The sequence below is a fragment of the Erythrolamprus reginae genome, chromosome 9, assembly GCF_031021105.1.
Source record: "Erythrolamprus reginae isolate rEryReg1 chromosome 9, rEryReg1.hap1, whole genome shotgun sequence".
NCBI lineage: Eukaryota > Metazoa > Chordata > Lepidosauria > Squamata > Dipsadidae > Erythrolamprus > Erythrolamprus reginae.
Genome location: NC_091958.1, coordinates 14,041,201 through 14,054,796, shown reverse-complemented (window position 1 = coordinate 14,054,796; position 13,596 = coordinate 14,041,201). Strand labels below are relative to the sequence as shown.

At 41.8% G+C, this 13,596-nt stretch overlaps 2 protein-coding genes across 5 annotated transcripts in view; one reads left to right on the top strand and one right to left on the bottom strand.

The window, feature by feature from the left end:
- Window positions 1–2,255, top strand: part of CENPT (centromere protein T) — a 34,486-nt gene extending 32,231 nt beyond the window's left edge. For both annotated transcript variants that reach the window (XM_070760395.1, XM_070760397.1), the window contains exons 28-29: window positions 137–241; window positions 1,617–2,255. In XM_070760395.1, coding sequence (XP_070616496.1) covers window positions 137–241; window positions 1,617–1,746 — 235 coding nt within the window. In that variant the 3' untranslated portion in view covers window positions 1,747–2,255. The remainder of the gene's footprint in view (window positions 1–136; window positions 242–1,616) is intronic.
- A 539-nt stretch (window positions 2,256–2,794) lies between these two features.
- The window catches only part of TSNAXIP1 (translin associated factor X interacting protein 1), a 31,589-nt gene continuing 20,787 nt past the window's right edge, over window positions 2,795–13,596 (bottom strand). For all 3 annotated transcript variants that reach the window (XM_070760398.1, XM_070760400.1, XM_070760399.1), the window contains exons 13-17: window positions 12,279–12,440; window positions 9,938–10,047; window positions 7,092–7,209; window positions 5,940–6,046; window positions 2,795–3,714 (exon numbers count right to left, since the gene is read on the bottom strand). In XM_070760398.1, the coding sequence (XP_070616499.1) occupies window positions 3,462–3,714; window positions 5,940–6,046; window positions 7,092–7,209; window positions 9,938–10,047; window positions 12,279–12,440 (750 nt within the window). In that variant the 3' untranslated portion in view covers window positions 2,795–3,461. The remainder of the gene's footprint in view (window positions 3,715–5,939; window positions 6,047–7,091; window positions 7,210–9,937; window positions 10,048–12,278; window positions 12,441–13,596) is intronic.

Genomic DNA, 13,596 nt, shown 5'->3' with positions numbered 1-13,596 from the left:
AACCTGCTGGATTTCACCTCGATTCAAGGTTTCTTGAGGGTTTTGGGGGGGGTTTTTTGCATTGCAACCTGCCTCCCAAGGGGAAAGGAGCAGTGTCATAACTCTCCCCACTGACTTTAGGCTTCCATTTTCCCAGCGTGAATGTCTACTTCAAGCATCTGAGCAGCGACCTGGAAGCCTACGTGAATCATGCTCGACGGAAGACAGCAGAGGCGGCTGATCTGGAGCTCCTCATGAGGCGGTAAGTGGGGGTGAGGGTTGGCAGGTCTTGAGAGCCCTGCATCAACCAAGGTAGACCATAACACTCTTCATATGTTTGGGGGAGATAATTTCTAGCCACTACAGCTCTTGTTGTACCACATTTTATGGAGTACAGTGGTCCCTCGATTTTTGCGGGTTCAAACTTCGTGAAACGTCTATACCACGGTTTTTCAAAAATATTAATTAAAAAATACTTTGTGGGTTTTTTCCCTATACCACGGTTTTTCCCACCCAATGACGTCATATGTCATCGCCAAACTTTCATCCGCCTTTAATAAATATTTTTTTAAATAAACTTTAATAAATAAACATGGTGAGTAATAATCTAAATGGTTGCTAAGGGAATGGGAAATTGTAATTTAGGGGTTTAAAGTGTTACGGGAAGGCTTGGGATACTGTTCATAACCAAAAATAGTGTATTTACTTCCGTATCTCTACTTCGCGGAAATTCAACTTTCACGGGCGGTCTCAGAACGCATCCCCCACGAAAATTGAGGTCACACTGTATAAGATGCACCTTTTAACCCCCCTTCCCCCAAGAGGTGAAAACTTGGGTGCGTCTTACACACCGAATTTAAGCCCAACCAGCCACCTCCACTCTTTGGCCTCTGTCTCCCAGCAATCTCAGGGACCGCCTTCTGCTGCACGAATCCCAGCGACCAGTTAGGTCCCACAGAGTGGGTCTTCTCCGGGTCCCGTCAACTAAACAATGCCGCTTGGCGGGACCCAGGGGAAGAGCCTTCTCTGTGGCGGCCCCGGCCCTCTGGAACCAACTCCTCCCAGAGATTAGAATTGCCCCCACCCTCCTTGCCTTTCGTAAGCTACTTAAAACCCACCTCTGCCACCAGACATGGGGGAATTGAGATGCTCTTTCCCCCTGGGCATTTACAATTTCATGTATGGTATGTCTGTATGTATGTTTGCTTTTTTATATTAATGGGTTTGTAACCATTTTTAGTATTTATTGGATTATTATTGTACATTGTTTCATTATTCCTGTTAGCCGCCCCGAGTCTCCGGAGAGGGGCGGCATACAAATCCAATAAATAAATAAATAAATTTATCCTCCCAGAGTCTCTATGAGCCAAAAATCAGTTGGCCGGCGCACACATGCATGTTGGAGCTGAGCTAGGACAACTGCTCGCGTGCCAGCAGATATGGCTCCGCGTGCCACCTATGGCACCCATGCCATAGGTTCGCCATCGCTGTTTTTTAAAAATTATTATTATTATTATTTATTAGATTTGTATGCCGCCCCTCTCCGCATTATCAGATTTATTGGAAAGAGATGAGCACTATCTGATTCACAATTGTGTTTCTTTTGATCTCTTGTGATCCCTTTCTCTACAATCCAGGCAAGGACTGATAACAGATAAGACGCCTCTAAATGTCCTGGTCGAGCGACACTTGCCTTTGGAGTACAGGAAGCTGCTAATTCCTATCGCCATAAGCGGAAACAAAGTGGTCCCTCAGAAGCTGAAGTGAGAAGCTAAACCACTTGGGATGCCCGAGACAGAACATTTCTGGTTTGGAAATAATAAAGCTCTGGACTAGAACGGATGGATATTTGTCCGTAAGAGAAAATCATTTACACGGCGTTTTAACTTAAACATGGCACTTTCCCAGAAACAAGCAACTATTGTGTCTCAGTGACTGCGCTACAGGAAGAGCCTTGGCTTTCTGTCTGAACCAGGGTTGCAAGTTATATTTTGTAAAAAAAATAATAATTATATTTACCATACTTTGGAAATAAATTGTTTTCTCTGTACTCTTATTCTCAAGCAAGCAAGTACTTGTGGTCTTATAACAATTTTACTAAACCTTTCCTTGTATTCTGAAGATATTTAACTTAGAACATTTTTGTAATTTTAAGTGTTTTTCTTCCATTTCTTCTTATTAAATAAACATCCAAACCTAGGTAGATGTAATTTTTAAGTAGGGATCAATAAATCAAGCTGCAGGTGATCTATATCAGTCGTGCAGTTATTCAATTACTCGTGTTCTGGACCCAGTCTATCCCGATAAAAGAGATTTGTGTGTTTTATCCAACATTTCCCTTTTTTCCAGCTGAGACTTACAGTATATGGCAACTATGGAAGAACAGCATAAACTATTGTCATAACTCGTGTTCTGGACCCAGTCTATCCTGATAAAAAAAGATTTGTGTGTTTTATCCAACATTTCCTTTTTTTCTAGCTGAGACTTATATGGCAACTATGGAAGAACAGCATAAACTATTGTCATAACTCGTGTTCTGGACCCAGTCTATCCCGATAAAAAAAGATTTGTGTGTTTTATCCAACATTTCCCTTTTTTCTAGCTGAGACCTATATGGCAACTATGGAAGAACAGCATAAACTACTGTCATAACAGCAGGTTCCTTTAACATACTATGGAGGGAATATTTTAAAACATTGGGTATTTTAAAAAATGGACAAAATGATTTTTTTTTTCATCCCTAATTTATATTTGTTGCTCTGCAACATACTGGAAAAAGAATCCTCTAGCACAAATGTAAGACATAGAACACTTATAAGGAGAAGTTTATTTAATAGTTTATTGCATCTTAACATCATTGTTTATATACAATGCATTTTAAAATCACTAATCTGGAAAAAAAAAGGTGGTTGTTTGGCTTTGCAATTTCTTTTCAATATCTCCTCATTTCTTTGGCTGCCGTGGATTCTTTATTAATAATGTAAACTTTTCTACACTTCCTAGCCCCCGGATGGGCTGCAGATATTTCAAAAGTTATAAAACACAAAGCTTCTGGAATTGCACAAGGTTGAAATTATTTTAACGTCCAGTTGGCCGCACCGTCATTTTATCATTTCTTCACGGGTTCTAGGGCTTGAATATTTACAGGCACCAGAGAGGGAAATACTGGTACTTTTTTGCAAGCAAGCCTGAAGCTCTGCCAAATTCACCTTAAATTCTTCCTACGTGAGTGGAGATTAGTTACCCAGCCTGAGAAACGGGGTGCTCCGTTGTGTGGATTTTAAAAGACATTTTAATAGCACGTACGTTGGATTTTGTAATTACTGTTGAGCTTTAATCTAAGCCTAAGGAAAATCAACCGGGATCACAGCTTTGCTCCTGGGTTTCAGTTACCAGCTGCAATTTTGTTCTTGGTTCTACCTGAAACAGATCTTATTATTTCAATGAATCTCTGGGAGGGAGGGGAGAGCAAGTGGGGTGAGTCAGATCCCAGAATGATCCGTTTCTTCAGCCGTGTGAGATGTGGGCCCGTGTTGTGGCTGCCCCGCTCCTTGCCGGTGGATATCTCCCGTCATAAGCCTCTGCATCAGAGTTTCCATGGGAACGGAAACGGCCGGGTCCAGCTGGTCTTTGGGGACTTGGAAGGCGTAACTCAAGTAAGATTCCAAAGTCTGCTCAGTTATGCTGTGGTCAACTATGCAGAAAGCTGCCCTCAGGTCATCAGGCCTGACATCTCTGGGAAGAAGAACAAAAGCCATGGATGAAAAAAAGGGCATATAAAAGCTACGTGATCCTATCGTCAAACCTGCATTCTAAATCTCCAGGGTTCTGTTTTAGGAATTGCCCATTTAAAGTTGACACGGCTTGTTACTCCCAAGTTTATTTCAACACCTCCCCCCTCCCACAACCCCCCCCCCCCCAAAGATATTGGACAGTGATAAACAAAACATTTGAAGTAGCAAAAATGAGTAGGCTAACAATAGAATAAAAGAAAAAGAAGGTATGGACTATTATCAAATTTGGGACAAATGGTACGACTGTAGATCTGAAGGTCAGCGGTTCAAATCTCATCACCGGCTCAAGGTTGACTCAGCCTTCCATCCTTCCGAGGTGGGTAAAATGAGGACCCGGATTGTGGGGGCAATAGTCTGGCTCTGTTAAAAAGTGCTATTGCTAACATGTTGTAAGCCGCCCTGAGTATAAGGAGAAGGGCGGCATAAAAATTAAATAAATAAACAAACAAACAAATAAATAAATAAAAGGAAGAAAAATAAGTAGTATAGAGATGATAAACCTTGAGAACTCGTACAGATAGAAATATAGAAGACTGACAGCAGAAAAAGACCTCATGGTCCATCTAGTCTGCTCTTATACTGTTTCCTATATTTTATCTTAGGATGGATATATGTTTATCCCAGGCATGTTTAAATTCAGTTACTGTGGATTTACTAACCACGTCTGCTGGAAGTTTGTTCCAAGGATCTACTCTTTCAGTAAAATATTTTCTCACGTTGCTTCTGATCTTTCCCCCAACTAACCTCAGATTGTGTCCCCTTGTTCTTGTGTTCACTTTCCTATTAAAAACACTTCCCTCCTGAACCTTATTTAACCCTTTGACATATTTAAATGTTTCGATCATGTCCCCCCTTTTCCTTCTGTCCTCCAGACTATACAGATTGAGTTCATGAAGTCTTTCCTGATACGTTTTATGCTTAAGACCTTCCACCATTCTTGTAGCCCGTCTTTGGACCCGTTCAATTTTGTCAATATCTTTTTGTAGGTGAGGTCTCCAGATGGTAGAGTATGTATCAGGGTGTCCAGGGGGAAAGTATTTTGCAATTCCCTGATATTTCTCTGTAACTTGCGATCTAGTTAAGGCGTGATCGTAGATGATGCCATACCAAATAGCTAAGCTGTGGAGAAATCGGTAGCTGAGGAAGCAAGTTATTGCCAGTTATGCTCATTTTTGTTTGACTGCCAGGCAGTGCAATTCGTTGTTTTTTTTACATGATTTTTTCCTAACTTAAACATTTTAATACAGTTTGGTTTCCCCCCTGATATATTCCATATTTTTCACGAATTCCTTGATATTTCCCGAACCACCGATTTCCCTGTTTTCCAGGTTTGCTGGACACCCTGATGTATAGATAATAATGACTGAGAAAAGAGTAACTTAGTATAGAAGAACATTCTAAGAGACAAGGGTGTAACGAATTAATTATAGTATAAAGCATTTAGCAATAATAAATTGAAGAGGAAATATAAAAGAATTATATGAGATCACACATGAAATGTAAGTGTGCTAAATGATATGAATAACTGCATAAAATTTGATAAATAAGACCGAGATAGTCAAGAGAGAAATAAGATGTATAATGTCTACTTTGGATCCAAACATAGGTTACTTGTAAATGCAAATGGAAAGCATTTATCATTTAACATTTAGACTTATATACTGCTTCATAATGCTTTTCCAGCCCTCTCCAAGCGGTTTACAGAATCAGCATACTTGCCCCCAACAATCTGGGTTCTCATTTTACCCACCTTGGACGGATGGAAGGCTGAGTCAACAGGAAGGGAGGGAGGGAGGGAGGAAGGAAGGAAGGAAGGAAGGAAGGAAGGAAGGAAGGAAGGAAGGAAGGAAGGAATAGCATTTAGACTTACATACCGCTTTACAGTGTTTTTACAGCCCTCTCTAAGTGGTTTACAGAATCAGCCTCTTGCCCCCAACAATCTGGGTCCTCATTTTACCCACCTCGGAAGGATGGACGGCTGAGTCAACCTTGAGCCGGTGGTGAGATTCGAACTGCTGAACTACAGCTAGCAGTCAGCTGAAGTAGCCTGCACTGCTGCAGTCTAACCACTGCGCCACCCAGCAAATGGACAAGAAGATATTACAATGAATCTGAATTCAGATGTACTCAAACCAATGGGGAGTCACATTCCGCTCCCATACTCACAGCAAGGCACCTAGTTCAGCCCGTAGCTCATTCAGATAGGTCTGTTTATTGATCACATATTGGTTCCTCAGTTTTGTAACTACGGGTTCTGTTTTTCCTTCATCGTCCTGTAAATGAACATAAGTGCTGTAGCAGCGTGCAAGTCCGTTGATGCTATATTAATTATTTCTTTGGCAAGTATTCAACATTTCAATCGGTCGGGAGTTGCTGACATGAGAAAACTGGACAGTGGAATAACTAGAAGCAATATCATTTTATTTAATGCAATTGTTCTTTGCTCACCCACTATGACAGATGGACCAAAATCTTTTGACACCTCCCCCCCCAGAAAGGTAAATAATATTTTATACGCTTTATTATTTATTAGATTTGTATGCCGCCCCTCTCCGTAGACTCGGGGCGGCTCACAACAGTGATAGAAACAATACATGGTAACAAATCTAACAATTTAAAATCTAAAGTAACAGTTTTTACATGAAAAAGTTGGCGGGCCCCAGGGGAAGAGCCTTCTCTGTGGCGGCCCCGACTCTCTGGAACCAGCTCCCCTCAGAGATTGGAACTGCCCCTACCCTCCTTGCCTTTTGTAAACTCCTCAAAACCCACCTTTGTCGTCAGGCATGGGGGAATTGAGATATCTCCCCCGGGCCTATATAATTTATGTATGGTATGTTTGTAGGTATGTCTGCTTAAAAATGGGGTTTTCTTAACTACTTTAAATTTTATATTATTAGATTTGTTATAAATTGTTTTATTGTGTTGTGAGCCGCCCCAAGTCCACGGAAAGGGGCGGCATACAAATCTAATAAATAAAATAAATAAATAAAATAAATAAAAAGAAAACCCCAATATATAAAATACATACACAGTCATATCATGCACAAAACTACATAGGCAAGGGGGAGATGTCTCAGTTCCCCCAAGCCTGACGACAGAGGTGGGTTTTAAGGAGTTTACGAAAGGCAAGGAGGGTGGGGGCAGTCCTAATCTCTGGGGGGGAGTTGATTCCAGAGGTTCGGAGCCACCACAGAGAAGGCTCTTCCCCTTTCTCGGTGTGTTATGCCCAGTTTTAGAAATCTAGCCTTCTTACACATCCCAGTCTCTTTCCCACACACCCGATAAACACTGAACTGCTTATTGCATGTTCCAACCTACCTCTAAGAATAACAGCCTGTACAGAATATTACCAACATTTGTTGTGAAGCCCGCTGCTTCAACTAACTCCTCGATCTCGTCTTCTGTTTTTAGTGGGAAAGCCATCTTCAGGGCGAGGCTGTTGCAGGAGAAAGAAAACATTTAGGTTTATATATCTGTCTGTAATTGAGGCACAACTTTTTTTTTAAGGGAGGGCAGCTAATATTCCTTATGTTAGCTTGTTCAAAAAAGGGACAAACAACTGTATTCGATGTCTGACACCTTTCTCTCCCCAAAGCTGAGCAAATAGCGGTGGAAGATGCTGGCTGTCTCTTATCCTTTGGCTATATATTGATATATAAGACAGATAAATATTGGGACGGAGAGAGAGAATGAGACAGACACAGACAGACAGAAACACAGACAGAGACAGATGATAGAGAGAGAGTAGAAGATATTAGAGACAGTTATATAAGAGAGAAAGTACATAGATGGATGGATCGAGATAGATAGATAGATGCTTTATTTTTATTTATTTATTTTTTCAAGTGCGTATTGATAGTATACAACGATATAACAATGTTTATATACATGATACTAGTAAGAGAAACATTAGGACGGGACAGTAGGCATCCCTCTCTTTCTCTCATATATATATGTTTTTTCTGTTGGATTTTTCTCCCTTAATTTTAAAAATTCAGCAAAAACGTGATATATATAAGTCCCAGTGGGTATGGCTAGCTGATGAGGCCAAAATAAGGCCAAAATAGATCTATTCTAGTTTCCCTTAATTTTCAAATTCAGCAAAAAAAGTGACAAAAACAAGTGAGAGATATATATATATATATATTCGGGTTTCTTCCCGTGTAGGATTTGGAAATTTCTGGCAATGTTTCGACAAGGTCCCACTCGTCATCTTCAGGCTGGTGTTTCTGTCCTTGTTCCAGGGCGAACCTTGTCGAGTGGGACCTCGTCGAAACGTCGCCAGAAATTTCCAAATCCTACACGGGAAGAAACCCGAATATACCAAGAACATCATACCTGTACCCATGAAAATCTACGAATATATGTATGTATGTATGTATGTATGTATGTATATGTAGATTGTTCTGAGTTCGGGTTTTGCCCCGTGTAATATTTTGCGTGTCTATGCGACGTTTCGGTGAAATCACATTCACCATCATCTGGCTGAAGTTATAAGCTTCGTGTTGCTGTAAACGTCGCATAGACACTCAAAATATTACACGGGGCAAAACCCGAACTCAGAACAATCTACATACATATACCCGTGAAAATCTACGAAAACAAATATATATATATATACAGTAATACCTCATGATACGAACTTAATTCGTGCAAGGAGGAGGTTCGTAAGACGAAAGGTTCGTAAGACGAAACATTGTTTCCCATAGGAAACAATGTAAAGTCAATTAATCCGTGCAACCAAAAAAACCCCCGCAAAAAAATGGCTTTCGGCGACTGCTGGGAAGCCGCGCGGCTGTTTTAAAATGTGACAGCTGGCCTGGGGGGCTTGCCAGCACCCCCCCCGAATCCCGAACCCGGGGTTCAGCAAAATTTTGCCTCTTCTTACGAACTTTGTTTGAGTTACGAACCAGCGTTCTGGAGGCTTCTGGGAAGGCCCGCCGCCCGGCTGTCACCTCCAGCAGATGTGGTAGATAAATCCACAGTAACTGAATTTAAACATGCCTGGGATAAACATATATCCATCCTAAGATAAAATACAGAAAATAGTATAAGGGCAGACTAGATGGACCATGAGGTCTTTTTCTGCCGTCAGACTTCTATGTTTCTATGTTTTAAAACAGCCGCGCGGCTTCCCAGCAGTCTCCGAACGCCGGTTCGTAACTCGAAAAAAGTTCATAAGAAGAGGCAAAATTTTTCTGAACCCCGGGTTCGTATCACGAGTTGTTCGTAAGACGAGGGGTTCGTATCTTGAGGTACCACTGTATATATATATCTCAAATGTTTTTTTTAGCTGGAATTTTAAAATTAAGGGAGACTAGGATGGTCCCATTTCGGTCTTGTTCTGGCCTCATCAGCTAGCCACACCCTTCCTTACTGGGATTTGATCCCGTGGACTCTGCCTTGTAAGGCAGAGAATTAGCAATTTGAGCTATCAGATCAGATCCCTTCCAGCTGTGTACCAGGGAGGGGCTATATGTTTTTTTATGTCGGATCACCCTGGTATATATACAGAGCTGAAGGGATTGGATACTGTAGCCTAGAGGATAATTCTCTGCCTTACAAGGCAAAGGTTGCAGGTTCAAGTCCCAATGGGTATGGCTAGCTGATGAGGCCAAAATAAGGCCGAAATAGATCTATCCTAGTCTCCCTTAATTTTCAAATTCAGCAAAAAAAACATGTGACATATATATATATATATTCGTAGATTTTCACGGGTATATGTATGTAGATTGTTCTGAGTTCGGGTTTTGCCCCGTGTAATATTTTGAGTGTCTATGCGACGTTTCGGTGAAATCACATTCACCATCATCAGGCTGAAGTTTTAAGCTTCGTGTTGCTGTAAATATTTGCTTAAAGTTGCCAAGGCTGGAGACCCCTGGGTTGAAAGACTCCCTCCTGTTTATCCCACTGCAAGAAGAAAACTCTCATATCAGATATAAGATACCCAGCAACAAAGCTTGGATTTGAACAACGTACTAAATCATTTGACAATCTGCATTAGTGTGCACCCAGAATATATTTTTTGAAATTATTTAATATTTGAAATATTAAAAAGTCCAAACATCACCATATATCAGTTCAAAAATGTATGCATATGTTTAGGGCTCCAGTTCTGGTTTATCGTTCTGTTTGCAGGTTGCAGATTATACCGTGGCACTTACGTGAATTGCTCCTCTGTCAATACGCCGGTACTTTCAGTATCGGCGAGAGTCAGTTCTTTTAACAAGTTGTTAAGTTCCAGGAGGTGATTGTGATATATTCCCTCATCCACCTATGAAAGAGATGGCAGAAGCATTAAGAATATCTCCGGGACCGCCTTCTGCCGCACGAATCCCAGCGACCAGTTAGGTCCCACAGAGTTGGCCTTCTCCGGGTCCCGTCGAATAAACAATGTCGCTTGGCGAGACCCAGGGGAAGAGCCTTCTCTGTGGCGGCCTCGACCTTCTGGAACCAGCTCCCCAGAGAGATCAGAATTGCCCCCACCCTCCTTGCCTTTCGTAAGCTCCTTAAAACCCACCTCTGTCGTCAGGGATGGGGTAATTGAGATATTCCTTTCCCCCCAGGCCTATACAATTTATGCATGGTATGTTTGTGTGTATGTTTGGCTTTTAATAAGGGTTTTTAGTTATTTTAAATATTAGATTTGTCATATGCTGTTTTATTATGGTTGTTACCCCCCTTTTTTTACATGATTTTTCCGACTTTTAAACATTTTAATACAATTTGGGTTCCCCCCCCCCCGATTTATTCCATTTTTTTTACGAGTTCCCTGATAATTCCGATATTTCTCAAACCGACGATTTCCCTGATAATTCCCCGATTTCCCTGTTTTCCAGGTTTGCTGGACACCCTGAGAACTTAGGAATTTTGGCGCACGATTCTCAGTTCTGGTTATGCAATGCTGCAATACACTTGATCTCTAATAAACCTGGTTGGTTTATGGAATTCGCTTCCAGAAGAGGTTGTGACAGCTGTCAGCCTTGATAGCTTCAAGACAGGATTACACAGATTCATGGATGCCAAGTGTATCGGTGGTTATTGAAACGGATGTCCAGGTGCTGCCTCTATGTTGATTGAGGCTGGCATAATTCCATTCCAACACTCCGTGGCCTGCACTGGCTGCCGATCGGTTTCCGGTCACAATTCAAAGTGTTGGTAATGACCTTTAAATCCCTACACGGCATTGGCCCAGAATACATCCGGAACCGCCTTCTACTGCACGAATCCCAGCGCCGATAAGGTCCCACAGAGTTGGCCTTCTCCAGGTCCCGTTGACCAAACAATGTCGTTTGGCGGGCCCCAGGGGAAGAGCCTTCTCTGTGGCGGCCCCGGCCCTCTGGAATCAACTCCCCCCAGAGATTAGAACGGTCCCCACCCTCCTTGTCTTTCACAAATTACTCAAGACCCACCTTTATCGCCAGGCATGGGGGAGTTAAGATATTCCTTCCCCCTAGGCCATTGCAAGTTATGCATGGTATGTTTGTGTGTATGTTTGGTTTTTATAATAAGGATTTTTAATTGTTTTATTAATTGGATTGTTACATGTTGTTTTTATCATTGTTGTTAGCCGCCCCGAGTCTGCGGAGAGGAGCAGCATACAAATCCAATAAATAATAATAATAATAAATAATAATTTGTTGGGGGTCAGGGGAAAGGGAGGGTCTTGCCTTCTCTTTCTGCTCAAGATCCCCATGGACAATTGGTGGGCCACTGTGTGACAGAATGCTGGACTCGATGGGCTTTGGCCTGATTCAGCATGGCTCTTCTTGTGTTCTTAAGTTCTAAAGCTGTAGCTTTCTCAACAAGCGGAACCAAGGGTTGTTTTTATCTAGAGATTCAAGCTGCGGGCAGCCTGACAATACCATTGTCCCAAAGAATGCACTGATTTATAGAAACATAGAAACATAGAAGACTGACGGCAGAAAAAGACCTCATGATCCATCTAGTCCGCCCTTATACTATTTCCTGTATTTTATCTTACAATGGATATATGTTTATCCCAGGCATGTTTAAATTCAGTTACTGTGGATTTACCAACCACGTCTGCTGGAAGTTTGTTCCAAGGATCTACTACTCTTTCAGTAAAATAATATTTTCTCATGTTGCCTTTGATCTTTCCCCCAACTAACTTCAGATTGTGTCCCCTTGTTCTTGTGTTCACTTTCCTAAAAACACTTCCCTCCTGAACCCTATTTAATCCTTTAACATATTTAAATGTTTCGATCATGTCCCCCCTTTCCCTTCTGTCCTCTCGACTATACAGATTGAGTTCATTAAACCTTTCCTGATACGTTTTATGCTTAAGACCTTCCAGCATTCTTGTAGCCCGTCTTTGGACCCGTCCAATTTTGTCAATATCTTTTTGTAGGTGAGGTCTCCAGAACTGAACACAGTATTCCAAATGGGGTCTCACCAGGGCTCTATATAAGGGAATCACAATCTCCCTCTTCCTGCTTGTTATTTATGTACTTCTTTGTTATCCTGAGCAAGTAAGACACTCACACTTCCTGTCAGGACGTTCAGAAACAAGGCCATCATCTCATTCGACCGATAGAGCTTGAGGTTCTCATAGATGCTGTAAGTCCAGTCAAAAGCAACCGTTTCACCGTGTTTTTTCTGAAAGTAGCCTAGGAAGAAATCAGAGAGGCTAGATTGTCTCCCTTTCTGTTAGAAACAAAAGCAAAAAAAAAAAGCAGAAGAGACATTCAAATTAAAGGCCAAATCGGATGTCCTGAAAATGGTAGACTTAGCAATTATATCGGGGGTTTGTTTAATTCAGTACAGGAGGTCCTCAACTTACAACCGCAATTGGGAACTGAATTTCTGTTGCTAAGCAAGGCGTTGTTAAAATCAATCGGACCCACAGGGTTTTTTTGTTTTGCCACAACTGTTAAGCGAATCACTGCTTAACTGATGGTTAAGCAAATCTGACTTCCTCTATTAAACCAAAAGTAGGCTCCTTCTGGTTCAGAGCGGGTCCATAGAACTGGTAAACTGGCGGCCTGGGTTGCTGGAACCGGCAGCGACCCAGGCCTGCCACACCCCCAATTGGCCACCTATGGTGCCGCCATCTCATTTTTAAATACTACGCATGTGCCCGAGCGGCATATTCCTGAATAAACCGGCAGCAAAGAAAACCAAAACCCATCCCTGCATTAAATGTTGCTTGTAAGCCAGCTATGAAGTTCACAAATGTGCACAATTAGCTAAATAATAATACAGTAGTACCTCTAGATACGAGCTGCTCTACATGCGAGTATTTCAAGATACGAGCCACGAGGGGAGACAAATTTCTGTTCCAGTCCCGAGCTCAAATTCGGGATACGAGCTGAGCGTCCACTAGGTGGCGCAAGAATCCTTGCTTTTGGTTATCTCGGAGGGGAAAACAGCGTATAAAGTTATTTGTTCCAGATACGAGTTGCCTTGACATACAAGCTCCCTTCTGGAATGAATTATGCTCGTATATAGGGGTACTACTGTAATAATAATAATAATAATAATAATAACAACAACAACAACAACAAAAGCAACAACAATAATAATAATAAAAAAGATAAAGGTTCCGCTCATGTGTGCTAATCGTTCCCAACTCTAGGGGGCAATGCTCATCTCCCTTTCTAAGCCATAGAGCCAGCGCTGTCCGAAGACATCTCCGTGGTCATGACTAAACACCAAAGGCTCACGGAACACTGTTCCTTCCCACCAAAGGTGGTCCCTATTTTTTCTACTTGCATTTTTGATGTGCTTTCGAACTGCTACGTTGCCAGAAGCTGACACAACCAATGGGAGTTCACTCCGTTATGCGGCGCTAGGGACTTGG